Source organism: Bombus vancouverensis, chromosome 12 (genome assembly GCF_051014615.1).
Source record: "Bombus vancouverensis nearcticus chromosome 12, iyBomVanc1_principal, whole genome shotgun sequence".
Lineage (NCBI taxonomy): Eukaryota > Metazoa > Arthropoda > Insecta > Hymenoptera > Apidae > Bombus > Bombus vancouverensis.
This window is the reverse complement of record NC_134922.1, coordinates 10,255,394-10,281,808: the sequence shown is the minus strand read 5'-3', so window position 1 is coordinate 10,281,808 and position 26,415 is coordinate 10,255,394. Positions and strand designations below refer to the sequence as shown.

The 26,415-nt window shown below is 37.6% G+C and overlaps 1 protein-coding gene across 4 annotated transcripts in view; it reads right to left on the bottom strand.

Annotated features, from left to right (window-relative positions):
- Nucleotides 1–26,415, bottom strand: part of sei (potassium voltage-gated channel seizure) — a 145,811-nt gene that overhangs the window by 85,792 nt on the left and 33,604 nt on the right. For all 4 annotated transcript variants that reach the window (XM_033331511.2, XM_033331515.2, XM_033331517.2 and 1 more), the window contains exons 3-4: nt 18,362–18,520; nt 9,735–9,885 (exon numbers count right to left, since the gene is read on the bottom strand). In XM_033331511.2, coding sequence (XP_033187402.1) covers nt 9,735–9,885; nt 18,362–18,520 — 310 coding nt within the window. The remainder of the gene's footprint in view (nt 1–9,734; nt 9,886–18,361; nt 18,521–26,415) is intronic.

Below are 26,415 nucleotides of genomic sequence, written 5' to 3'. Positions count from 1 at the left end.
AGACAGAATTGCAACAATAGGAAAAACGCAAACACCTGGCAAAGGAATCTCCGAGGATCAGCGATATTATAAAAGTGCAAATATGTAGAAATAATATGTAATATGTAGAAAAATCTCGATCGTACAAAGGATATACAAAGAATGAAGATTCCAGCAATAACTAGAATTCATAAGAGAAGGGAAGCAGTAAAACTTTGTAACATTTAATATTTTAAAGCTGCTAGCAGCGTATTTATCCAAAATATGAAAAAGTCGAAATCGTACCAACGATTAAATATTCGTACGTGTGTAAAGCCATTTTTATGAAGTGTGTAAATATTTTTATGTAAGAACAGCGTAAAGTATACGAACAATAGGTACAATATCCAACAGTAAAGATTGAGTCACAGCTAGAGTATAATTTATACGGTCGTGACAGTGATTTCACATGCTTATTTTCCGAGAATTCTATCAATTCGCTCGTTTTAACGGTCCAAGCACATAAACTTTGGACGTTCGAACGATTTTACTGCATCTCGCTGCCACTGGGTCTTCCACAACAATAAAATAAATTAAACGCGAAATATGCTTGGTCCTCAGCCATTTAAACTCGCCAGCAAGTGGCTTCCATCTTGAACTATAGCGGTTATTAATGTTTAGTGATACGAATGATCTTGCCTCGCCAAAAACATTACTTACAACTAGGTACAACATTTCTCATAGCCGTAACTTCACAATGAATAGCTTCAACCCGCCATTCGATGATTAAATGCCGTTATACTTCACTGTTTACCTAATTCCAATTTAGCCATCCTCGCGTCGATTCGTTATACCCGAAACTCGAAAACGATCCCACCAAAAAGCTTCGCTTAAGCGTCTCCAATTACGAAAACCATCGTAACTTTCCGAAACGAGCGAGGTAAGACCTAGATTTCTTCGAATCCCCCTTCTCCTCCGAATCTTCTGGAATTCACGGGAAACGAGCATGGAACAATGTCGCCGACTTGAAACAAGAAACTCCTCTCAACTTCGAGCCTTTCTCCGGGTTTAAAAGTCAACTTTGGCACGGATATACTTTGAATTATCGGTTCTCTCCATTTGAGACTCGTAGCTTTCGTTAGGCTAAATTACTTTTCCTATTGAAAAGGCAACGCTTCGTTTCGCTTAAATTGTTTCCAGTAGCATTATCTATTGGAATTATTTCATCGTCCTAAGTGTTGGATTTTAACTGTTTATAAATTAACAATTTCGTATTGCTGAAATTGTTCCGACTCATCGGCAAATTCCACTTCTAAAAGTGCGTCAAAAGTTTATTTATTTGTTCGTTAGGAAGATCGTTAAAAATCGGGATGGAAAGGAATCGAATGTACGGTTAACGATTAATTAGAATTAATTACTCTCGGAGCAAACTGCGTGCAATTAGTGTCGAAAAGATAATGCTTTCAATGACGACTCCCTTAAACATCGTTATCTTCAGAATGATTGCTAAAAGAAATAATCGATTATCATTTTGATCAAAGCACGATCTTTCTCTAAAGTAAAAAGTTTACGAACACTTATAACTATCAGTGAAAATAAATTTTGCCAATTAATTTTGCCGATTAATGGGTCGGAATTACCTGACTGATCTTTCCAGTATTGAAATCAACTTCCCTATCTGACGTTATTTTTAAGAAGAAACATCGCCTACTGCGGGAAACTTTTTAAAATACGTATTAATCTAGTAGCGTTGCGCTCCATTTCCGGTCCAGGTATGTCCCTTGAGGCCAACATGTAAGTTAGATATGCTTTGACGTTGCCACGAGTTTAATGCAGCTTTCGACTCGTATTATGGTCACGCACGCTCCTTATTGCGAGATAAAATCTTCAGGCTCAAACCAACGCCTTCATTCATCTCCTTCACGCCTTCTTTTTTCATTCTTATTCAAGCAGGTTCATTCACAGCCTCTATTTATTCACGCGATGCCTCTATCTCTTCACGATCGTTGAAAGATCCGGCGCATAGAACCGCGCTCTTCAAACAGACCTCGAGGAGCATTTTCTGCTCGAATTGAACGTGAACGGATTTTCATTTCTTTACAGAAAAACTGTTTCGATGGCACAGAAATTTAATTGCTTGATATATCTATGTTCGAACGAAGATAAATACGAGCCTTTCAGCAGTCAAGCTAACCAACTTTGTTTTTTATTAGTTCCTTAATTTCAATAGACAAGTACGCGATTAATATTTAATTCTCGAGAAGCAAAAATAGTACCTATCTCTTCGTAAGTTCACCCGTTACAAGATGATAACACTAGCGATAACAAATACTCTGACGTACTAAATCAAAATTTGAACGCGGCGAGAGAGAAGTTAAAACGCGTTTCTATTCCCTCTGTGAGTAGTCTTGTCGCAGTCACCTGATCGTTTCTCAGTCCCCCACATCGCGACGCAACGTTCACCGACCTCCCACGTTCTACCGCCCCCAAATTCAACCTCCCTCCAACGTTAATATCAACGTCTCTGCAACGTTTACCTTCCCCTAATTTTTACTTCCACGTTTATCTCCCAACGTTTACCTGTCAACCTTAACTTCCCCCGAATATTTGCCTCTTCAAACATCTTCTCTTGCGAGAAGGAAGTTCTCTTAGACGACTCATATCCATGAGTGAAGAATGTCAGGATAAAAACCATTCGCAAACGTTAACCTCCCCCCCCCCCCCCGATATTAATCTTAACTTAACATTTTCCAATGTTGACACCCTATCAATGTTAACACGTGCCGCTTTGATTTCTCTCGGCGTTAACATCCCCCAATGTGTTTACCTTTGCCTAGTTAAGGGCGGGTGAAGGTAAACGTTGAGAACGCGGCCTCCGAATTTTCATTTCTGTCCCGAATCCTCGTTCAAATGCCGCACTGTGCGACGCGACGTTGCGTGTTCAACGGGGCTCACCTTGAAGCGCGCAGTAAAACCGGGACATTTCTCTTTGTCACTGTAAAGTTGCAGCTGTAATCAAGCTCTTACCGTTAATCAGTAGCTAGCTACGACTAAACTTTCTTTTCTCTGGAACCTCCCGCTCTCCCCAGGCTAACAGAACCGCACACCGCAGACTTTGCACACTGGATGATTAACTCGGAGCAATTGTTGCTTCATTGGTGGATCGCTTCGGTGTTTAATCGTTACAGGGGCGCAAGGTAGAGAATTTTTAAATATTTTATATATTTCAGTTTTCAAGAATCTTATTTTTTCACGGTGTCCGTTGCTTCGAGTCTTGCAGATTTATTTTGTAGCTATTTGTATCTCTCAGTGTACGTAGCAACCAACCAACGTAGGAAATCTTGGCAATTAGTAAAGCTGAATCGAGATCGACTCGCGCGATTCCACCACAATCCCGATTTCATGACGTACCTCTATTCCCTGCGGGGAACAAACCTTCTAATTACCCAGCTATTAACCATTTGCATCAAAGGTCTACCAAGTTCCACCATATCACCTAAATCACAACCTCCGACAAAACCACCACATTTTCGTCCTCAAAAAATTACTCTTCCTCCAGCTTTCAAAAAAGTAAAAGAAGAAAAAGATTTTAAAAATCCAGATATAGCAGATGTGAATCTGCAAATGTTTGCATCGTTGGCAGATACCCGTCATAAACACGCCGACCAACCTCGAAATTCTCGACAATCGGTCCCGCTCCGAGATTGTCGGCCCACAATTTCTTTTTTCTTTTCTTTTCCAACAGATCCCTATCGCTGTTGCGAAATTACCATCGCGTGCCCCCTTGGCTGCCATCGAATCTTTTTTCCACGGTTCGTCGGAATTTTCAAGGTACCCGTCATCGTCGCCGCGCAACTTTCTGATCGTTTTCCGCTCGGTGGTTGCGTGTCGAAACAGTACACCTGGTTTTACCTTGAAGAGAAGAACACCACAGCGTGTACGCTGTCTCCGTTAGTTGCTGTCTGACTCCAAGGTCGCAGCTGCGATCGTATTATTCTCTGTCGTTCGTCGTGCCTCGCGGTTCCGGGGATTGTTTATGTCGCACCAACCCTCTTGCGTGTTAAGCTTCCGACCACCAGTGTCATCCTTTCGCTAAGTCTTACATAGACATTGCAAGACAATGCATCATTCCAGCGTGACCTAGTCTAATATTTAAATATTATAGTGTAGTATCGTGGAAATTAAGATATCAATTGTTTCCCGATTACTTACAATTTATTAATTGGACAGAAAACGATGTTTGTTTAACTGAAACTAAATGCGATACTCGTATCTATCTCAAATAACTTTACAGTTATTTGGCAACTCTCGTCACAACGAATCTAACACTCTCTCTTTCTCTCTCTCACTAGCAACTCTAACAACTCTACAACACTGACAACTCGATCAATTCTCTCAACTCTACTCTCCGACGTCTCGATCAACTCTGACTCTCGCAACACACACACTTTTCGACTCGCATACTCTGACCTCTCGGTCATCCCCCCTTGAAACACGAAACCGTCCTTCTGCTCTAACGTTGTTTATTGCTTTCTCACATCACTGTAAGAACTGGGTGACTTTAGTCACATAGGAGCTCTTAAATGTAAACGAACCACAGAAAGACGACGTACACGGTTTTTTCAAATTTCAACCGACCTCTAATTCAAATTACTTTACGATATTAGAATAGTTTATACGTAGGATTTTTATATATTCGTAGGAAATTGAAAGATAAAAATGTACAAAATACAATACGATCACTTAAATTACGGTTTAATTACGAATTGTTTGCTCGTGATAGCATCCACGCCACTTGAAAATTCATCCGTGAATTTGTCAATGTATTTTATAAACGTAATGATTTTCGCAAACCACAAATTGTCGTGAAATAAAATCATTGCGTGGAAAATGATGTTAATGGCTCTAGGTTAAAGCTATTCATTTTAATTCAGCTGAATCGAATTCGCATTGTACTTACAACGTTGTTTGTGCTCGCTAATCCAACCTAATTAAAAATTATTTAGGCAATAAATCATAATGTTTCCCCTGGAAATACTACACGTTGCGCCGTATAGATTTTTCAACTAATTGAGAACACGAAGTTGGAAAAAGTGGTTAATTTCAAGCAATTGGTAAGCTATAAAAATTTGCACGAACAACGAGAAGATTTCCTTAATCCGTAAAGTGGAAAAACAAAAATCTTATTCAAAGATTTTTCAGCGAATTAGGTTAATGAATATCGATCTGATGGTAACTCTGGTGGAAATTGGTTTCTCCAAGCAATTAAAGTATTAAAATCACCCGAATCGATAGCGTGCAACGCATTTCCTGTTTCTGGTGACATTCTTTCCGCGATAGTTCTCCGAAAATATAAGTCTCATCTGTCTTGGCGATCCGTACTGGACGAGAAACTGCGACCGTGCCAGCTGCCTTTTATCGGAAATACCGTCGAAAACATATTTTTCTTTCACTTGCCCTAGAAGCGGCCAGTGATAAACGTAACTCTGCTTTACAACGCTGTGAAATACGCGTGTAACTTTTCCTGCAAGACAGCCAATTCTCGCCCGGTTTCTCGTTTGATTATTTAAGTACAATTGCTCACGGAATTATTCGAATACTTCTAGATAACTTAATAACAAGATACTTCATGCAAATATTGTATTTATTGATTATAGTATACTTGTTGATTGTATTAATAAACCCTCGAGATTTCTGGTTAAACTACCCTTAACACATATTTTATCCTTAAAATAACTATTTAGTGGTGACCATGTTGTGTACTAATTCTTTGCCAAATATACGTTAGTAGTAAATATCTCATAATTTCTATTATACATGTCTCATTATCGAGCTGATAATGTTACAAGACATTTCAATCCTCGTTAAAGATATTTAACGAGGAAAATATTCCAAACCAATACTTTACTCTAAGATTAAATATCCTAAAATGAACGCAATTTTTCCAAGGATGTAGTATCGAAAATTTAATCAATTTGATCAACAACATTACTCTATGGCAGTATCGAGGAAACGTGCAAATCGTATTAAATTTCCGTAGAATAAAAGTCACGAAACTTGCTGGGGAAACTTGTCACGAAAATGTTCGACTTTCGAAGGTATTTATCAAGCTAAATTCATCGATAGCAGATTTATCCTCTTGATACTGAAATCCGAGTGCTGCGCTTCGTAAGCAAAATTTGCATTGACGAACGAGGCAGCGAAAGGCACGAGGAAAGTTTAAGAAGCGTTCGGTGATAAAATCGATGGAGAAAGATAACTGTTAAAAGATCGGCTGAGAGATTGCTGGCGCGGTAGCAATTGTAGTGCTACAATTGCCAAGACCGGAATTGCTTCTAGCTAAGGATGTTCGATCGTTCGTCGATTACGAAAGATAAGGAAGCAAGCCACAAAAGAAGGATATAAAGAGAAACGGCGATGGTAAGTTGATCTTGATTCCTTGAAAAGAAACGTCCTGTTCCTTCTACACGGGGAAATGGCAATTTCTTCGATCGAGAAGTTAATGTTACTTATAGAAATCGACCACGTTTGCTTCGCTTGGTTCTACGTGACAATTCGAAAGATATAATACTTAATTGACGCGGTGATAGACATGCAACTGTTATAACAAGTATTTGCACATACTTTCACTTTCCAATGGAACATTTTTTATCAAGCTTTCTAAATCTCATTTGCATAGTATCAAAGTCTCTGTAGCTATACGAAATTTCCTTGGGTGTAATTAATTAGCATGTAAACGCTATAATAGATACGATGGTGTATAAATACTTTTTGCACACAACGTAGTACAGTAAAACTCCATTTATCCAACACGGTCGGGGAACAAGACGTGTCGGATAACTGGATCAGTCGGATAATAGGAGTTCACTAGTATTTCCCTTCCTTAGTTGTTTATTTATTCGTATAATGGGGGTTAATTTTCATATAACTGAATGTTGCTAAGCTGAAATTTGTAAACGCTAAGGCCAAAACATTCATTCGTATAAGCGTCACATGGCCTGCAATCAGATAGTAGGATTTCAGGAACATATTCGGTAAATCGGGCATTACAATGACACTGGACCGAATAAACGTCCCAGTTCGGATAAGCGAAGTTTTACCGTATATGTACTTTTTACCGCCAACGTTTTATTTCTTATTTTGGTTGTCGGACGAATTCCTAATTGATTAATTATTTATAGAATATTCATCGGCAATTTGACGAGTACCAATTAAGGGACCAACGCTACGGAATTGTCAAAATAGTAATATCAAACTATATAATATTGTAGTATTATAGCAATGAATTAATAAGTAACAAATACTTGGAAAACATTTTTATATCGACTCGTCCTTATTCACAGAAGTTCTATCATTTCATAAATGTCACGCGAAAATATGTCATCATGACAAAGATTTACGAGGTTCGAAAGAGAATCGTGATATTTACGATTTGTCACGAATCGCGTCCATAGACGAAAAGAAAGGATGAGAGGTTGCATAGACGGCGTTCACGTTGAAAGAAATACGCGTCACGATTCGTGAGCCATTCGTGCGGCAGAGATATCGATAAGGGTTGTTTACGAAACCCTTAATCAATTCAGTGGTACCACACGGAACTACTGTTTACTCGGGCGGATGCCAATATTTGATCTCGTGTCTGCTTTCGATCATCCCAGATTACTATGTTTTCCCCCCTCGCTGTCAAGCGAGATCCTATACATCGAGAAGTGTCTACCTTTGATGGTGGCACCTTGCACGAATCTTTCGAACGAGGTCCATTTTTTTTAGTATCATCACCTAACCAGTTAACTGTGTTTGACGTGTATACTCGCCGTCGCTTTTATTTATTTACGCACACTACGATCTAACCCCATGAGAGATTTATAAAATTAAATTCCCCAATTAACTGGTTAAATGAGTCATTCAAATATTCAGTATATTAATCCTGTCACAGATTGAAATAGTCGTTTTAGCAAAAGAAATAGAAGAACCGAGCTCACAGTAAATAAATAAAATTGAAAAATTAATAGGTATCTATATTATTAAATGGAATGTAAATATTCCTTTATGAAAGACCGAAACTAAAGATTAACAATAAGCGTTCTGATGGTGAAATTCTAATAGCGAAATTCCAATAGCTTGTAAAAGCCTTAGGGAAATTTGTATTCTCTTGTTTTCCCTTCCTTGCCCTCTCTTCTTTTCTATACTGCTCCCATCATTGTTCCTTTCTTTTATTTTATGCTTTCTCCTTTATTTTGCCCTTTCGTCTTGTCTTCCTATCCCTTCTTCTCTGTCCTCTTAACTTTTCATCCCTCGTGCTATTCCGTTTTCTTCTTCCATCTATTTCGTCTCCCTTTTCCCTCTTTCGTCATTCTGTTCCCTTCTCTTTCTTCTTTTCCCATCCTGTACCATTTTTGCCCATTCGATTTTCATGTTAGATACTCTCCATAACCATATGTGTCGTATGAAAAATTTAATCAACCCAGAAGGGTACGTGGAACATTCGAATATTAAAACAGAATCGCACTCGACCCAAAATTCGCTCGCAAATACCAAGCACCACGAGCTACGAAATTCTAATCAACGTTCGAGCGAAACCATGGAAAGCTATCGTCGCCACGGAACATATCTGACACGTTTGAAAATTCAATTCAGCGAAACGCTACATAAAACGATTGAGATTTCTATTGCTCGGTTCTTTGCCGGCTTGTCCGACGATCGATTATCGGAATAGAGAACACGGGGCGGCACCGGTTAACGAGATATCGAAACGGCCATTCGGTGTTCACAAAGGTCCAACCGAATGCCAGCTTCATTGTCGGATATGCTGTAAAACCGGCGAGAACAATACATTGTATCATTAACGAGCCAAGTGTACTTAGTTAGGTCAGCTTCGTCAGTTTCTTAATTGGCTTCTGCACAACACCCGCAGTACGACAAATCAGCTCGCGCAACTCCAACTACCGGACAAGCCCAGCAGCAACTTCTGAATCAAGACATTTTCTGGACCAATTATGTACGATGCAAGTGAAATTTCAAGCGAGATTCTTTTTTCGACAAGAAAATTTCGCGAAATTTCATACAAGACGGTGATTTCGTTGCGCGATAATCAATCCCTGCAGCTTTTTATTGCAGGTTAATTTTCTGATCGTGATTTTATTTATTACGCGAAGAAATTGTGACCGAAGAGAGCCCGGTTTCCATATAATTTTGTTACTATTTTCTTTGCTTACTTCCAATTTGATACTATCGTGAAAGATATATCGATATATCATGTAACATACATATAAAATATAGAGAAAGATATTCGTGTTTCGCAAATCTCCTCAATTTCATATGGATCGATCGCAATGAAAGAAACAATTGCTTGTATAGATAGATTGGCAATAAATCTATGAAGGATAATTTGACAAATTTTAATTAAACATTACGATTGCCGATGTTTGTAAAACGGGCCAACCTTTTCCAGAAACTAAGAAACCCGTATAATTTCAATTGACTAACAACCTCACTGATAGCCCATTATTGCAATTGACGCAACTATAACAATCGATTAAAAAATGTAAAATAAAATGGAAAGAAACCTTCGATATTTCAACAATAAGAAATAAATTCTTCGCGCTTTTCGCATCTTCTAAGTTCCATTTCTTTGCCATTAATATTCCCACTAAGCTGTACCGCATATCATAAATTAAATGAAAGCAGTACGATAAACTTATTTGCTTTCCTATCTTGGTCCGCGATTCAACGTGCGGAAGTTCGATGAAATATTAAACGAAAGTTGGAAAACTCACCAGTTCTCAGAGGCGTCCTCGTCGAGGATGGTCCCGTCAGCAAGTCGATGAGGTAAGTTGGTCGTGGTTCTCGGTCGATTCCTGACCCTTGGTGGACCAACGACACCGGTCCTGGAGAGGCCAGCACGAAAGGACGCCCTTGCCCTGTCGACTGCTCGAGTCAACGTCATTGAATCTTATTAGTGATTGTTAGTAGAAACTGCTAGCTATGCATCGAAGAAAATATATATTGCGAAAAATCACGTATTACCATATCGTTTCGATGAAAAATTTCCATCAAACCGTTAGTAGTTTGTTATCGTTAAATTGCAGACGTTTATGCATTCATGGGAAATTTAATTTTTAAGACGCACAAATACACGCTATGTCCGTATACAATCCGAGAAATAATGCAATTTATATTTTTTTTAAATTGCGTAGATAACATCTAACATCAATTTTTAATCACTTTTACAACTACTAACTAACTATTTCGGGAGCGTCAAAGATATATCGTTATAAATAATAATGTCGAAGGAATATACTTGAACAAAAATTAATGATTTTTACAAATACAATCAGTATTTGAATTAATACGTAACAGATTGCGTAATGTACAGAAATGTATAAAATATTCAAAATGAAGCACTCGTTGTAATAGTTAGGGAAACAAATTTCTATTTAAAATTTGCATAGACCTTTACAATTTACTTAGAATTTTCTTGTATTTCATTAAATTCATGATTATTTTACAAACCGGTGAGCATAATACTGGCATAATAATGAAGATAATACTACCGGAACAATATTATCAGAAAAAGTTTTCCAACGTTGTTCTATACGTGCTACTTTCCGCAATATATTTTTCTCATCGAACTCGGGTGTTTGAGTGAGTTACGCGTAAACGAAGTTAGTCACCGGTTGGATTAAACAAACTTTCGCTGGAGTGAGAGGAAATAGGATCATGAATCGCGTTGCACGGACACCTGAGAGCACTGAGGGCACGGACAATGACTCTGCTTGGAAAATTAACGCTTTGAATACGCTGAACGCTATGAGAAAAATTGTGTTTTTAGGAGAAAAATCTGAGAAAAGTAATAATTGGAAAAAGTGAGCGACAAATTTAGAAAATAGAATAAAACATACAAATTTTTACAAGTGGCGTGGTGGTACAGTTTCTCCAGACTAGGCAAATATTTTCAATGCAGATAATTCGATGGAAAAAGATTTGACTTGCAATAAAATTTCTTGTACCTTATACTATAATCGAACACAATTTTTCACTAAGTTCGAAAACTTATCTGAATAAATGTTAACACCTAATCAATATTCACTCGCAGTTCGATAATCATCAATTACTACGAGTTATGCTGAACTGTATAGAAATTATATGGAAGGACCAGATGGTACGAAACTGTCGATTTATCGTTATATGCACGATTGGATCGTTGGCACACGAATTCTACGAGCCTCTGTATGATCATCGTAAAGCTTTTTGATTTTGGGCCAAGCGCGAGTCGTTGAACTTCACGTACCGAAATACAATAACTGCTTTACATTCGATCACATGAACGAAAAGGTACTAGCAAAATTCAAAAGGAAATATCGAAGAATTCTATTGAAAAAGGTATTGCGAATTTTCAGATTCTTCTTTAGGCCATGTATATTGTATTTGTAAAACTATGAAAAAAGATAGTGACTGTAACAAACCGTAAAATGAATCCCTTTGTGCGTTTCAAAAGCAAAATAGTGAACATTTTTCATCTTGATAGGATACAAAAATCCAATAAAGTGTAAAATTCTAGTAAAAAAAAAAAGATCAATAATACATATTCCTTCTAGAAAGTTTTAAGACGATTTAAATTGGCACTTTATACGACAAAGAAACTAAGTAACATATAAAGCGCCAATATATTACGAGAATTGCGAGAAGGTGTGATTTAAAATTCATAACCTAAATCATATGTTGAAGTTTTGTTAAAAATAAAAAGTGTACTTACTGCTTTGAAACAAAATATAGCGAAGGAAGTGAGTTATAACAGTTTATGTGAGTTTGTCACAAATTGGCCGTTGGACAGCCGCTACCTTTCCTCACAGTTGAACAATATAAATGATTTAGGAAACGCAAGAATCCGTTTAAAATCCTACACGAAGATAAAAGAATCATCGCTCTTGTCGAGGACGAAGATTAAAAAAGAAAGAGCGTGGAAACGGAAGGTGTTTGCGATTGGAAGCGATGGGTGCAATTTTCTCCGATGCTCAGGGCCATCGATCGTTATTAAACAGCGACAAAGGCATCTCTCTTTCTCACACGATGTCCCTCGAAATAACAGCTCGTTAGAAAAAGAAACTCGAAGATTGATTGGGTCGTTTCACATAATTGTCCTTCTTATAAAGCGTATAACAACGATCAGCCTTGTGTCTTTAGATGTTACATGCGTTGGATAAAAAATGAAATGCATCCTTCATCCTATTACCAAGGGAGTAAAAGAAATTCTTGGAATCGTTAAAAAAGAAATGAAAGGAAAAAGAAAGACGAAAGAGATCGTGTAATAGGAAACGAGTCGATGAAAAATCGACAGAAAATTAATCGGTTGGCAAGAAATAAATACGATATCAGTTTCTATCGACGTTAAAGCTTGCGCTCGTAGTACGATCAGATTTAATTAAAAATTGTTTGGCAATGATTACAATTTTCGATTCTCGTTGAAACTTCGAGTAAAATATCACGGAAATACATAGAGTGGCTCGCGGCGATATTCCAACATTTACCATGGAAAACTTTCCTATGCTTTTACGTTATTGTATGCATGTTCATATAAAAAACATTTTAAAATTTCATTATGTATACTCGCACTGAGTATTCTGTAGCTTCTATGTTGATTTTCAAATTTGCTTCGTACTTTACCAACATAATCATGACAGTCGGGTTTCATTACGGTACAGTGAAAATTTCAAATGTTTTGCATAACACGCACAAAGTACTGATAAAGAGTTTCTATAGATATTTGTGACATTTATCACAGAAACCTACTAGGTATGTATTGTGCGTTTCACATGAAACATTTTTGAAGTTCCATTAATATTGTAACGAGACACGATTATTACGATAATTAATATAAATTTGAAACCAACTGAAAAACCTATATAGCAGTTGCAAGGTATCTATTGCAAATATATTTCTAGTATAAAATTAATACACGTCATAAATAGCGATTTTAAACGTGCAATATTTGTTAAAAATGGTTCCATCGTGGTATATCGATATAATGGAAATGTTTCACTGGGCGAAATTCTTCGATATTTTACACAGTACATATGATATATTCATAAAAGTTTTCGACAAGTGTTCAAGTACTTTCATGAGTTATATGTATTATAAAAGTGAAATAAACGTGGCTCGATCGTCCACAGACAACTCCACGTCCATTTTAATAATCAATTTCATTCCCAGGGTTGTATCCATCAGCTGATTCGCCCGTGGGGGTTGAGGGTGGATTTATCAACCCGCAGGTGGGGTGTCTATAGCTTCCTATACGGGAGTATAATATTTATTACCGGGTCAGGGTTAACTGTTAGGCGCGCCACACACGTCCAGCGACTGTTCTGCGGCGTCATCCTAAAAATAGTTTCGCGAACACTTCCAGATATAAAACGTGACCACGCGTCTCTTCCTCTTCGCGTGTCCCTCTCCTATACCCTAGTCTACTCGCGCGTGTGCTCGGAATTGCACTGAAATTGCCCGAAGAATCGGTAATGCCATTTGGACACACAGGTTTACTCTACTTGTTACAAGCGTTCTTCTGCTAAAAAATTAAAAAAGAAATTATCGTTGATGACGGATATGGGAAAAGGAAAATTGAAATACAAGTTGATGAAAGGTAGTGCAAGATTGATAAGAAATATTCATTTCCAAAGGTTGTGGATCAATCTTGTGCAGTTGTAAGCTTTTCAGGTTACTGCTGAACTTATTTAGAGTTTGGATATTCGGTCAGAAAAGACTACTCTGGCTGTTGTATTTGAGGCATTCAGGGAGGAAACATGGTGTAAGTGAACGGATCTTTAAATTGAGGGAATTGTGGCTACAGTTATATTCTGATAAGAAAATCTATATGTTCCTGAACATATTTATAGGTACTCATAAAGATTTGGAAGTCTGTGACAAACCCCTAAATAAATAAAAATAAAGAACGCTAGATAAATAAGAAAACTGCAGATTAAATAGACTATTCTAATAAAGAAGTATTGCCACACGTATCCATGAAGAGACCTGCAAAATCCGTAAGAAAATTTTGTAGATAAATATTATCGTACATCGTTCCCCATATTTGTCTTGTCTGTTTGGTAAACACCGTACTTTTACCATTTTTCTTCACCGAGTTCCTCGATTTTCATATGAAAGAAACTATCGTCAATACGAACGAGAACAGGAAAAAGGAAATTGAAATACAAATGAAGGAAAAAGTGGTCCAAGGTTGATAAGAAAAATTCGCAAAACTCGTACCGTCTCGTTTAATCGGAAGCTTTCCTATTCGGAATTTACCGCTTAAAACTTAAACCTTGGGATAGTCAGAGACGATAACAAAAGTCGAGGCAGAGAAGGAGAGCCAGCGGATCAATTACGATTCGGCGGACTATTCGAAGGGGCCTCTCGATCGAAAACTTCAAACTTTTCTCATAAGATGATCCTGCCCTGTCTGTGAGAAAAAGTAAAGTGGGTAAAGAAATAAAGAAATAAAGAAATCCAGCAGTAAAGAAATAAAGAGATTAAGAAAATCGACTGAGATTGGCGGTTGCCCTTCGTACGTTTCGTGCGATCGAAACGTGACACGCGGAAGGACGTGTGAAAGAACAATTCGCGAGTGGCGCAGGGTATCGTTGCACGATTCATTATGCGGGCAAATCTGACCTCGATCTCCGATTGTAATAATCTTCGTCGGGTGGTAGAATGTGTGCTACATGGCCCAGTTGCCAACGGGCCGGCCCTGAATGTCGACGACGCTGTCTTATACCGATCGGTGCAGCAGAAAATAATGATCCTCCAGCTTAAAAGCCGCAGGAAACTATATGTGAACATAGCACGAAACGTTTTGGCAAGACACCGTGTCAAGCGTCCAACGTGCGTTTCCTCTTTTCTCTGTGGCTTCGTTGTCTTCTGTCAGTGATTTTAATGGCCACTGAACGATTCCAAGGAATTGCGTTCGCCTCTTGTGCACCCTCTTGCACGATTGAATCGATTCTAAGATTCTTAGTGAAATTATATATCACGGGTAGACTGCAGATTTTTATGCATTTGCGTAGAATTAAAAGCACAAGAATGCGTAGAATGTACGTAATATGTAGAAATACACAAAATACCCAAAATATTAGAGCTATGAACAAAAATCCAATGTCCAATGAATTAGATAGAAAAATTCGTGACTCGAACCGAAAATTAATAATGTGAGTGGCGAAATTGGTTATCATCTAATAGTATAATGTAATTTTATATAATGTGATTTTAGATTGACATTGGAAGTTTTAAATCACTTCTGATATTACTAATACGGAAAGTGCAAATTATTAGGGTGGACAGTATTACATAGAAGCGTTGGGTGGTTTCAGGTAGTTACAGCAACAAGCACTTGTCTCGTGTTTCTGGAATTCGAACAATCGAGCGCTGAATACGCAAGCTAAAATGACACTTCCACGGGACACATATGACGCCTTGATTTAGTAATGATTGCGCTGTAGCTGCTTTACGCGTTGCAATTTGCGCGACAATTAGCTACGTAAAAAGCCTTTGAAAGCTAAGTATGTAATTGCTGTTACTTGGTTTTGAGTGCATTTTTAAAGATAAGAATGTTTAATTAGTTCTAATTTCGTAAGTAGTGAACTTATTTCTTAATTCTTCGTCCCATATTTTTCACGATCTTTTCATCATGTGATGTATCATATAATGTAAATGTTCCATCCCGTTTTATTTAGATTTTATAATAATGATGATTAAATATCGAATGTAGAGTGTTTATTATCGGTTAATTCCGTACTTAATTAAATATTTTAAAAATTAGTAATTATCATCGATAAGTACTAATTTAATAGTAAATAGAATTAAAAGTATAAAATATCAACGCGAGATTGCTGAACGTTAAACCTTCCTCCTACAAAGATAATTATTTTAATTAATTTCACTGCATTTAATTAAGTCGAGGGTGCACTAGAGGTTCCATTCGAGAAGCGCACTTTTTTCCCGGAAAAAATTGGCAAGCTAAGACACTTGTATTTCCCCGGCATTCAACCACCTGTGCTTTTAATCATCCAAAGAAGAGAGGAAGATACACGTAAAATTGATCTCCATAATTCCATCATCAAAGTATTCGCTTGCGAAACAAGACTTAAATAAACAATCTAATTTTACGCGTTACTTTACGCAAATACGTAGATCCAAGATGTGACTAAAATTTCAACAAAGTTAGCAAATAAACCGAATAATTTTTCAAGAATAATACGAGTAAGGAAGCTATCTTATTACGAATACTATACTTTCGTAGATTCTAAAATCATTCTAGGACTGCTTACAGAGAGTAGATTCTATTGGTAAATGACTCAGGACGTAGATCCTTTTCTTAAATTAATTCAAGATACAAGAACCACCCTTAAATCGTTAGAAACTCGAGGACTCTACTTTTATATTAATTTAAAATTATAGACTGTCTTTGGATCGTCTATAAATAAATCACAATCTTAACTCAAGGCATAAAATCAAGATTCTAAACTATTCAAAATCCTCGAATCATCCTTACCATGAAAAATGGTACCGTCGAGGAATCTACTTTTATCCTAATCCAAAATTGTAAAGCTATCTTTGAATAAATCACACTCTTAAGTCCTCTTCCAGGCGTAAAATCAATCCTAAATTATTCAAGATCCTAAGATCACCTTTGAGCCACCATGAAGTCGAATCTTCTTAATCTTGGCTTAATCAAAAGTTGTGTAACAATGTTTGGATCGTGTAAACTATTATGGAATGATAAGTTCCAATCTCAGGACGTTGTTAAGGTGTAGAAACAACTCCTAAACTTTTCGAGATTCTTCAACTGCCTTTGAATGTTTCGTGAAGTGTCGAGATAGCGAAACCTCGAATGCAGACGAAAAATAAATATAGTACTTGTACCATTGAACTAATATTGTTATTAACATTTTATAAGCGACAAACTAGAAATTCCTATCTTTGTATATGGACACAAAGTAACAGATTGCTTCGTTTGATGCTTGTGAAACGACGTAACCGGTGATCGTGTGAAATTAACGTTTCAATCGAGTAAAGGGAAATAAGGGGAAGCGCGAGACTTGCTCTGCGAAATTTAATTAGTCGTTGCAAAGAAAAAGAATTCGGCGCGTTGAATTCTGTCAGACAATGAAGCGACTCGGTGGTAATTTTTACAAGCACCTTTCGTACATCAGTCTGTGGCAAGGAAGGTCACAGTGCGCTCCAAGTACGCTCCTACGGACACACCCCGTGTTAACACTTAACTACGTGACCTAGTGTCCTCGACGTTGCACAACGAAGGCAATGCGAGAAAAAGAGAATGTCTGTGGAATTAAATAGGACAAACAGAGGCGTGGGTGTGACATTTTTAGCGCGATCGAACGTATTTTTATCTGTTCAACGCATTGCGTTTTCTATTAGTTTGTTCCGTATGAAATGTTCGTTTGAAGGTCTCAGATTTTTCATTGGATTATATGAAAAAGACTACTATTGATTTCGAGTGTCATTAACGTGAGATTGAATGTCAATTAAAGCTCTTTTATTCCTCGTGTTTTTTGTTTGAAATAGGGCTGGATGTTTTTCGATATTGTTGTTGTAACGGCGCAATAAATTCGTAAGAAATTCGAGTCAGTCTCTACAACTAGTCTAAAGGCAAACATAATTTTAATGACAATACTTTGATTATCTAAAATATAGTTTCAATAATAATACTTATATTAATACACGGCTCATTGCTTTTTTTCTCCTCTGAAATCGTTCATTCGAAACGTGCTAATTAAAAAATACAATAGCAGCTAAGTAAGCTAAGTATGATAATTGAATCGGCGCAGTGTATGCGTCACTAGTAGCTAACGTGTAATTAAACGTACTCTGAAGAAAACCAGAATCGTGTTTCGTTTAACCGAAGGAAACGAACATTTCATATGCTACAACCTAATGCATTGCAAATTAACACTAGAACTAACAGCAATGCTATAAAATTAACAGTGTTACTAATAGTACTAAAAGCAAGTAAAACAAAAGATAAAAATCATCGAAATTCACAAAAGTGCGTTATTCTAAATTTATAGAATAATTATGAAAAATTATTGGTATCGTTTAGTTTGATCACTCTGATATTTCTAATGTTAAACGGATATATTTCCAAGTCCGATTTAAACCACCTGATACAGTACCAAACTTCATAATGAGTTATTTAAGCGTTAATTTGCCAACTATTCCATAACAGGGTACGAAAAAAATATACAGCGGTAAATGCAACAACGTGAATACAAATTGGACATGAAATTTATGGAGGTTTCCGTGAAGCAAGTGATTCAAAGTGGAAAATGAGAAACGGCGAAGGGAGAGAAGGGTAAAAGAGAGAGGGGGCGGGGGAAAAAAAATTGGAACTTACAGCGTGTGACGAGCCTGTTGTTGGTCTGGCTTGGGGGCGGAATTGCAGGCTGCGGAGGTGGCTGCGAGCTCAAATCCTCGAAATTTATAATTTGCAAGCAGATGTCGTCCACCTCGCTCCTTATTAGCGCTATCACCTCGCTGCACAGAAATTTGGTGCCTGTGACAAACAAAGATTAATCCGATTAGCTCGCGCCCACGTAATACGTCTATCTTTGAAACAAACGATCTTTCAAGTTTTCTCGTTCCTACGCACAAAAACTCGTTACCAGATTGCGTATTTTTATGCAATAGCATATTTGCATTACCACAATTAAACAAATAGCATCTGTACGTGTAAAAATTTATTTTACTCGTTAAAACCTACAGCAAATACTTCAGCTTGAATATCTTTTATATTTTTGCATATTATGTACAATTTTGTACATGTTTGCACCTTTAAATCTCCCATAAACTCATAAAGATCCGCAATCTACCCATTGCTATAAACTTTCGTTGTAATAACAAGAGAGATCAGTAGTAAATGAAACGTTGAATTATTGAGGAACTAAAACAACAATTGCCCTATATTCTGTGATACCGCAATTCTCGTTTTAATACCAAGCATGCATCTTGCGACGATAGTCCATTAGAAGCAGAAACATCGCGGGATAACTGCCGGAACAACAAGTATTGATTTCCAGCAACAATTTTTTGAAATGCTTCTTTATCGGTCACGTTAAATGGGAACATGGGTGTCTGGCGCGATAAATATCCACGTTTGACGTTTCGGCGAACGTCTATTAGAATCCAAGTCCGTTAAACGTCTCGTGTGTTGTTTGAAGTTAGTCATAGGATCCCACGAAGCAACCAGCGGGCAATAAAAGCTTGTATCTTCGAATAAATCGCGTCTGGATTCTATCCAAATACAGTGGCTCACAAAAGTATTCCTACACTTACCATAGGGACTTTTATATGCACACGTATATACAAATTTTTATTATGCGATGATCATGTTGAAAACACGTGAACTCAATATGAAAATATATGTACAAAGAAGTTGCAAGATATTACCGCATACCTATATTTAGTAAAAAATTTAGTGCGAATACATAGTCGCCTTAAACGTATAATGATAATTATTAAAGACGGTTCTAACGAATGCTAAGACTTACTAATATCGTAGATGAGTGGCTGTTTTGAAATTGGTAGATTGTTTAAATGTTTTAAATATTTTCCGACAGGAAAGGATGTCAATACTGAGAATCAAACTATAGAATCAATAAAGGAATGAATATTTTATGCACATAATGAGACACGACTGTCCTGTCCTGATTATATTGGTCAAATTGAAACCAATCTAAAGGTGCACATACGTACAAGCTACGAGAACACTGTATTATGGAAAATAGCTATAAACTGATCATTATGATTAAATATTTTTGCGATCTCTGTGAAATATACATATATTTGTACTTGTATCTTGTAACTTCTGTGTACGTTTTTAGGATCGTTAAAAATTTCACGTATAATTACGACAGTTGTCATTGCAATATGTAAATATCGTTATAATACTAATGAGATCTGAAAATGTTTCATATAACACACGTGATATATTCGTAAAAGATATCGACTGCAGAAATAGTGCAGGAAGTGCAGGAATACTTTTGCGGGCCACTGTATTTCTCCCAACCAACGTTACAGCTTAACATAGTCGTAATTCGAAAATTCTTTTGCAGAAGCCACGTAACATTGTAAAAGTGGGGTAACGCGATTGCACCACTTTGTTAATGTTCCATTCGGATTCGTGACGACTCGAGGAATTATCGCGCCACGTGTCACGTGCGGATAGCATAACTTGGAGAAGCAGCACTGTGCAAAGAGACTTCTGAATCAACGTGAAACACGGCGAATGTTGGACGAGTGTTCGTTCAGGGACATGAATGAAACTTGTAATAGAGTACTTGGCTACAGTGATCGTCAGTAACTAGAAACGAATGCTGGGAATGAAGTACATGATGATAAAGGCAATACATGTAACTAATATCTCGAAACAAAAAAAAATTCCTTTTTGTCTGTTAGTCCAGAAATTTGTTGGAGAGACATTTGCTCACAAATACTCGAACATTTGTAGAACCCTTTTGTGAATATATTATGAAATCTGAACCTATTAGAAAATTTTAATGGAACTGTAACGAGGATGACATTAGTAGTAATAATGATTATAATAACCAGAGAAACGATAAAGAGGAAAATAATTTAAGATAAATAAAAGACAGGGAGGCTGCGGATTTTTATGCGTTTATATGAAATTTGGAAATGCAAGAACGCACAGAATGCATGTGACATATAAAAATATTTGCAAAATATCCAAAGTAGGACGCTTGTTATAATTTTTGATACATCAAATGAATCTCCATCTCGGATGAATTTACTTTCGTAGTCGTGTCCATAAAGATAAAAATTTGCATAGAAATCCACAGTCTAGTTATAAATTACAATAATATTTCATAAATTATTGAATAAAAACGTACGTTGATTAAACAGAGTTAACAGTAGCGTGGGTATGAGCGGTAAAAGGATAACGATGAAAGTATTACGCAGTTAATAAGCGCTACGCGGAGTGATGCATCTTAACGCCACGATTTTCGACAACGGAATAACCTCCCACGCGTTTGATTCGCGTCGCAAACTATTATAATTTGATGGGGTGGGGATGCAAACGTGCTCAAATAGGACTCGGCTGATTTCCTGGAAAACCAAATTGTCCTTCGAGAATGTTTTAAGCAATAAGGATATCGTATATCATATACATTTCACAGTGGTTCACGAAAATATTCGCACGTTTGTAGAAACACTTTACGAATATCTTATGTACATTATACGAAATATTTCGAAATTTCATTAATACCGTATATAAGATTCGATTATCATGATTGTAGTGATGCTTGAAACTAATTTGAAAATGTACACAGAAGATGCAAGGTATTCAGTGCAAGTATACATATATTTCGCAAAGTATTTTATCTGTCAATATAAATAGGATACTAATAATAGTACGATAATTTCTTATTAAATACATGCTGTATTCCATGAGTCACTGTACCTCACAAAAACAAAATCCAAATCCAAAAACGCAATCCGCACGAGATTTCCAATCTAAGCACCAAACTATCGGTTGAAACGCGGATCACGGTCGGTTTCCAATCACGAGAACGAGTATCCTATATCGAACGAGTGTAAAAAGCTTCTTCGCGGCATTTGTGGCCAGCGTCAAGGTCACGGAAGCCCGTAACCACGAGAACACGATTAACTACGACTACGACGAGCGACTTGGTGGCTTTTGTCGCGAGCTCTGCGAGCGCAACTAATTAGGCAGCGTGTGTTTACGAGTCAAGGTACGTTGGACTCGGTCCAAAAGGGCTCGACAAAAGGAAAGTGTGTCCCGTGTGTCGACCAGAAGAGCGTGGCCAGGCATTCGGATTGCCGATTCGGACAGGCCTGCTTGCGCAACCGGCCGGTGTGCCGAGATGGAAAACACACACCCTGGCACGCCGTGAGCGTAATCGGTCGGATAAGCGTGCCAAGAGTGCCACAGGCCACCTGGATCCTCGTCGTTGAACGTCATCGATGTGGAACGTCAACGATGATGAGTCTAGTACCGTGAGGATTCGCCATTGCGAAATCGTGATCGGCCACTTGCTCGAGAACGACATGAATTATGGATGGAGCTTCAACTTGTTTGATTCTAGACGCTTCTTCGATCATCGATGAAAAACTAAATAGAGAAAGATCGTTCGAAATAGAGCTGATACTTTTTTAAATGGGTAAAAATGAAGTTTAAGAATTGGTTGGATATTTCGAAATTCTGTGGGTGAAGCGTCTCTTCGATCTTTATGAATATATCGAACTAACCTTTATGAATATATCAGTATACTAATGGGTGTATAAAGGAATATTTCTTCAAGCGAATAGAGAAGCAAGCAAGGAGAATGTTCAAGAGTTGGCTGGATTCTTAGAAATTGTGAATGTTGCATCTCTTCGGCTATTGATGGGTGAATGGAAATAGACTTGTTTACGTTTAAAAGGGTGAAAGTAGAATGTTCAAAATCTAAGGGATGATTGGATTTAAAAAAAAAAAAATATGGATACGGCGTCTTTTCGACCACCGACGAATGAATAGAGAAAGATTATTTTAAGTAGGACAGATTGAGAGTAGAATGTTTAAGAGTTGGTTGCGCTTTTAGGCAGTTTTTAGATGGTTGCAAAGGGCGGAGAAATAATGGTTTGGCTGTGCAGCAGGCGAGGAAGTATTACATAATCCCTTGTGAGGCGGTGACTGGAAGACTCGATAACCGGTTGCAATGTTGGAACAGTATCAATGGAACTGTTTGATCTTTTCATTAAATCTTTCGTAGGGGTATACCTATGTACTCGGAACTTATAGCATTGCTTTAAGACGTCTATTTATATTTTATCAATTATGGTCATGGCCTTCACAAAACATACGACGATACATTTTTTAATTTCTTTCAAATTTTAGCAAAATAAACGTGATAATCGTCTGCCACTTAACGTTAATGAAATTTTAATAAGTTTTATACAAACTAGAAATTATATATCCACAATTTCATACTCAAAAAATGATATATATGCAATGATTTTCTACATTAAGTACTCAAATATCGTCATGTGTCACTGTATGTATTCCAGCCGATTACACGGCTAATCCAGCAGGATAATACATTCAGGATGTTTAACGAGAGAGAAAATAGAATACGTTTAATGACAGGTGGAAGATGATAAAATTCAGCGATCAATTAGAGAGACATTCTCGGTTCGGCCAAACCGCTCCTCGTGTCTAGATAGCGGCTAATATGTGCAATACGTGTGGTTTCTTCGGCAACGTCACAGCAAGCTGTCCTATCGATCCATTGCTGGCTTTCTTTCTCTGTTACACTTTTCCTCTCGCTTCCCCTTTGTCCCTGTGGAATTACGCACGCAGACGGGTCACGCACAGCTGGCTTGTCAGATCCAACTGAAATGCGAGCATGCGAGGAAGAAACACTGTGTAAAACAGCCCTCGGCGGGCCAGGTTGCGCCTTTCACATTTTCTCGCTCCATTTTTCATGCGGCTTGCGTTACTGACTGCCGCCTGTTAAACTTTCACGTCGTCAGAAATTCACCCTGAAAAGGAACAACCCTCCAAATCTCCTGACACTTTGCTCTCTTTTTTGTAGCTTAATTAAGCACGTTTGAATGAAGAGCGAGAGATAATGTGTGGAAGTTGAATCAATGCAACCTTTTTGGAAGAATTTCACTAAAGCGACTTAAATGTTGTTTTGTTAAGGTGAAAGAGATGTACTAAAATAATAGATGCTTCATAGGAGTTCGTTATATGTATTAGGTGCAAAAAATATTCCATCACTTGGAGAAAACATAATAGTTCACGATGGTGCTGGAAATTATTCCATTCTCAAATTATCTCATTAATTCTATTTAATTTCGTAATTAATTATGCAAATTGAAATTGGAATACCGAATAGTTGAAGCCGATCGTATAAATATAGAAATTTCTATTAATTATTTAGACCCTGCACAGAACACATAACAATTCTAAACTAATGATTGAATATAACAATTCCAAACTATAGCGTAAGTATTCGAGAACAGAGCCTTGATTCGGTGATTAAGATTCAAATCCCCTAATTAACTAGATTTTCGTATTTGATCGAAAGACAGAATTTGGAGATTTTTAACTTTCATTAAGTTCTCAATGCAATCACAAATAGAAAAGTCGTTGTTCATTCAACCTTGAATTGATAACTATCAACTGGTTGAAGAATACTGGTTTAAGCTATAAACAGACGAAGGGACGAACTTCTTTATGACAACTTTAATTATAATGAACGAAGTACGCTTACACGAGGTGACGAGGTGACGAGGATACTTGCTTTGTTCCGAGTTCATTACTTTTTGCTTGCTCAAGCTCCAGGTCGCTTCAAAGCAGGAGCAAAAAAAGGAGGAAACGACTCACTGAATGTTAAACAAATTCTACTATTAAATTCAACATCATCCGTAGAAGCTCTCACAAAAAGAAAGAAGGAAACAATATAAGAAACCGAAAAAGACAGTAAGGAACCATAAGAGTAGCTCTGTTTGTTCGCCTTCTTGATTCCAGAAATTGAACCTGAAAAGAAGTCGAAAGGGGAACAAGTAACCAGTGAAAATTCCAGTGGTACTCCGACTTAATTGAAACGTCAGCCTGTGTAAACAAGAGAGAGTGAGAGAATGAGAGAGAGAGGAGAGAGAGAGAGAGAGAGAGAGAGATGGTTGGGAGAAAAGGCTTCGTTTGACGGCGTGAAACGTTCGTTTTCACGGCTTACCGTGAAACGAACGCTCCTCCTCGTCACTTCTCTCCGCGTCGAGTCCGCGCATAGGAAGTCGCGGAATAAATGGCGGCGTGCCAACGATTTTTCTTCATGAAAATTCAAGATGCGGTTTAAAGGATCACGTGCCGTTAGGCGACCAATGCTAAGAACACTTGCTTTGTTTCGGTCGAGTAGTCCGGGGGTCTCGTTAGGTCCTCGTGGTTCCACGGCTTTTAAACCAACGACGAGACGGAGAAGAACGCTGTGGATGAGTCGAGACCTGTTTCTACGAAAGCAGGAGTAAAAAGAAATGGCAAAAAAATAGAGAGAAAGGCAAAGATAGAGCTGAGAAATGAGAAAGGGATGCGCAAGCAACAAGGGTGAACGCACGCTGCATTCATTCAGCGCAACGTCCTTGTCGAGAGAATGAGGCAAAGCATAAGAGAGACACAGACGATGCTCTTTCAGTGGAGCCTGCATCGTCTTCCCTTGGAAAAAAGTACCAATAATCCCTCCGCTGGATAAAACACTTGGTCGATCGATTTTTTTAAAAGCTCCTGGCTTTCGATAAACCCTCGGTTTTATAGAAATGGTTATTATTACGGGGAGACACTGGAAGGCTCTTTAAATTTCTATTTTATCTTGGAATGACCGGGAGAAATATTAACACTGAATCTACTGGTCTGTAATACGTACTTAAATTTTCTATATATGTATATGTGAGTCAATTCAAATGATATTAATGAAAATAAATTTGTCTATATAACCTTATCTAGAATTAGGTAAAAATCAATATTAACTTTGACAGAAATCAACTGTATGTTTTAAGTAACTGTTAAAAAAGAAAGTCTGAAATCCGTCATTCTCACGGGCTCGCTAGTTCTACCGTAGAATTTTAAAGTGACGAAGTTAGTAATAAATTCGCATATCGAAGCTTTATGATGAACAATAGCGTAACGGTGGCTGAGTGTGTAACTGTTTTGTGATGACTGCGCCCCAAAGAGTGAAAGAGTCCGATGGTCCGTGTCTATTTCAAGACCAGCGGACATTAATAAACTCGTATTGATACTTCTAATGTCCTCACGATACACACGTTTAGAATCCTGTGGCGCTTCATCAAAAGAGGCACATGAAAAATAAAGTTACTGCGTAGAAAATTCTAATTTAAACACTACTTGTCAACTTTGTCAACTGTACGACAACACGAGATAAAAAAATAAAAGGTACAAGAGATGGAATTTTGTTCGTGGACATCGAGGAGGAAGGTAAGCCGACATCTCGGATCACGAATCTTCTTGCTGCGCGATTTGTTCGACAAAATCGCGATACTCGACGGAATCTCGAAGGTCGTTCCGTCTTTATACATATTTTTAGACCACGCGACAACAGCAGAAGCTGCTGTCCACGTTACACGAGGAAAAAAACGAATCCGACGAACCGAAAGAAATTCTTCGATCCTCGGGACGACGAGAAAGTATACGTTTGAAATTGGAACGTGTAAATTAACTTGAACATTTTGTAACAACATAGAACAAAACATAATTTGGTTGGAGGATGAGGCAAATTTGTGGGGACTTGGATGGAAAGAAAAAATGAAACAGCCATCGATAATACATGGCGCGAGGTAGTGAAGAAATAGCCAAATGAATTTCTAAAATTGCTTCAACGTACTACCGTGCGGTCACTATAAATAAGCATCCCCTTC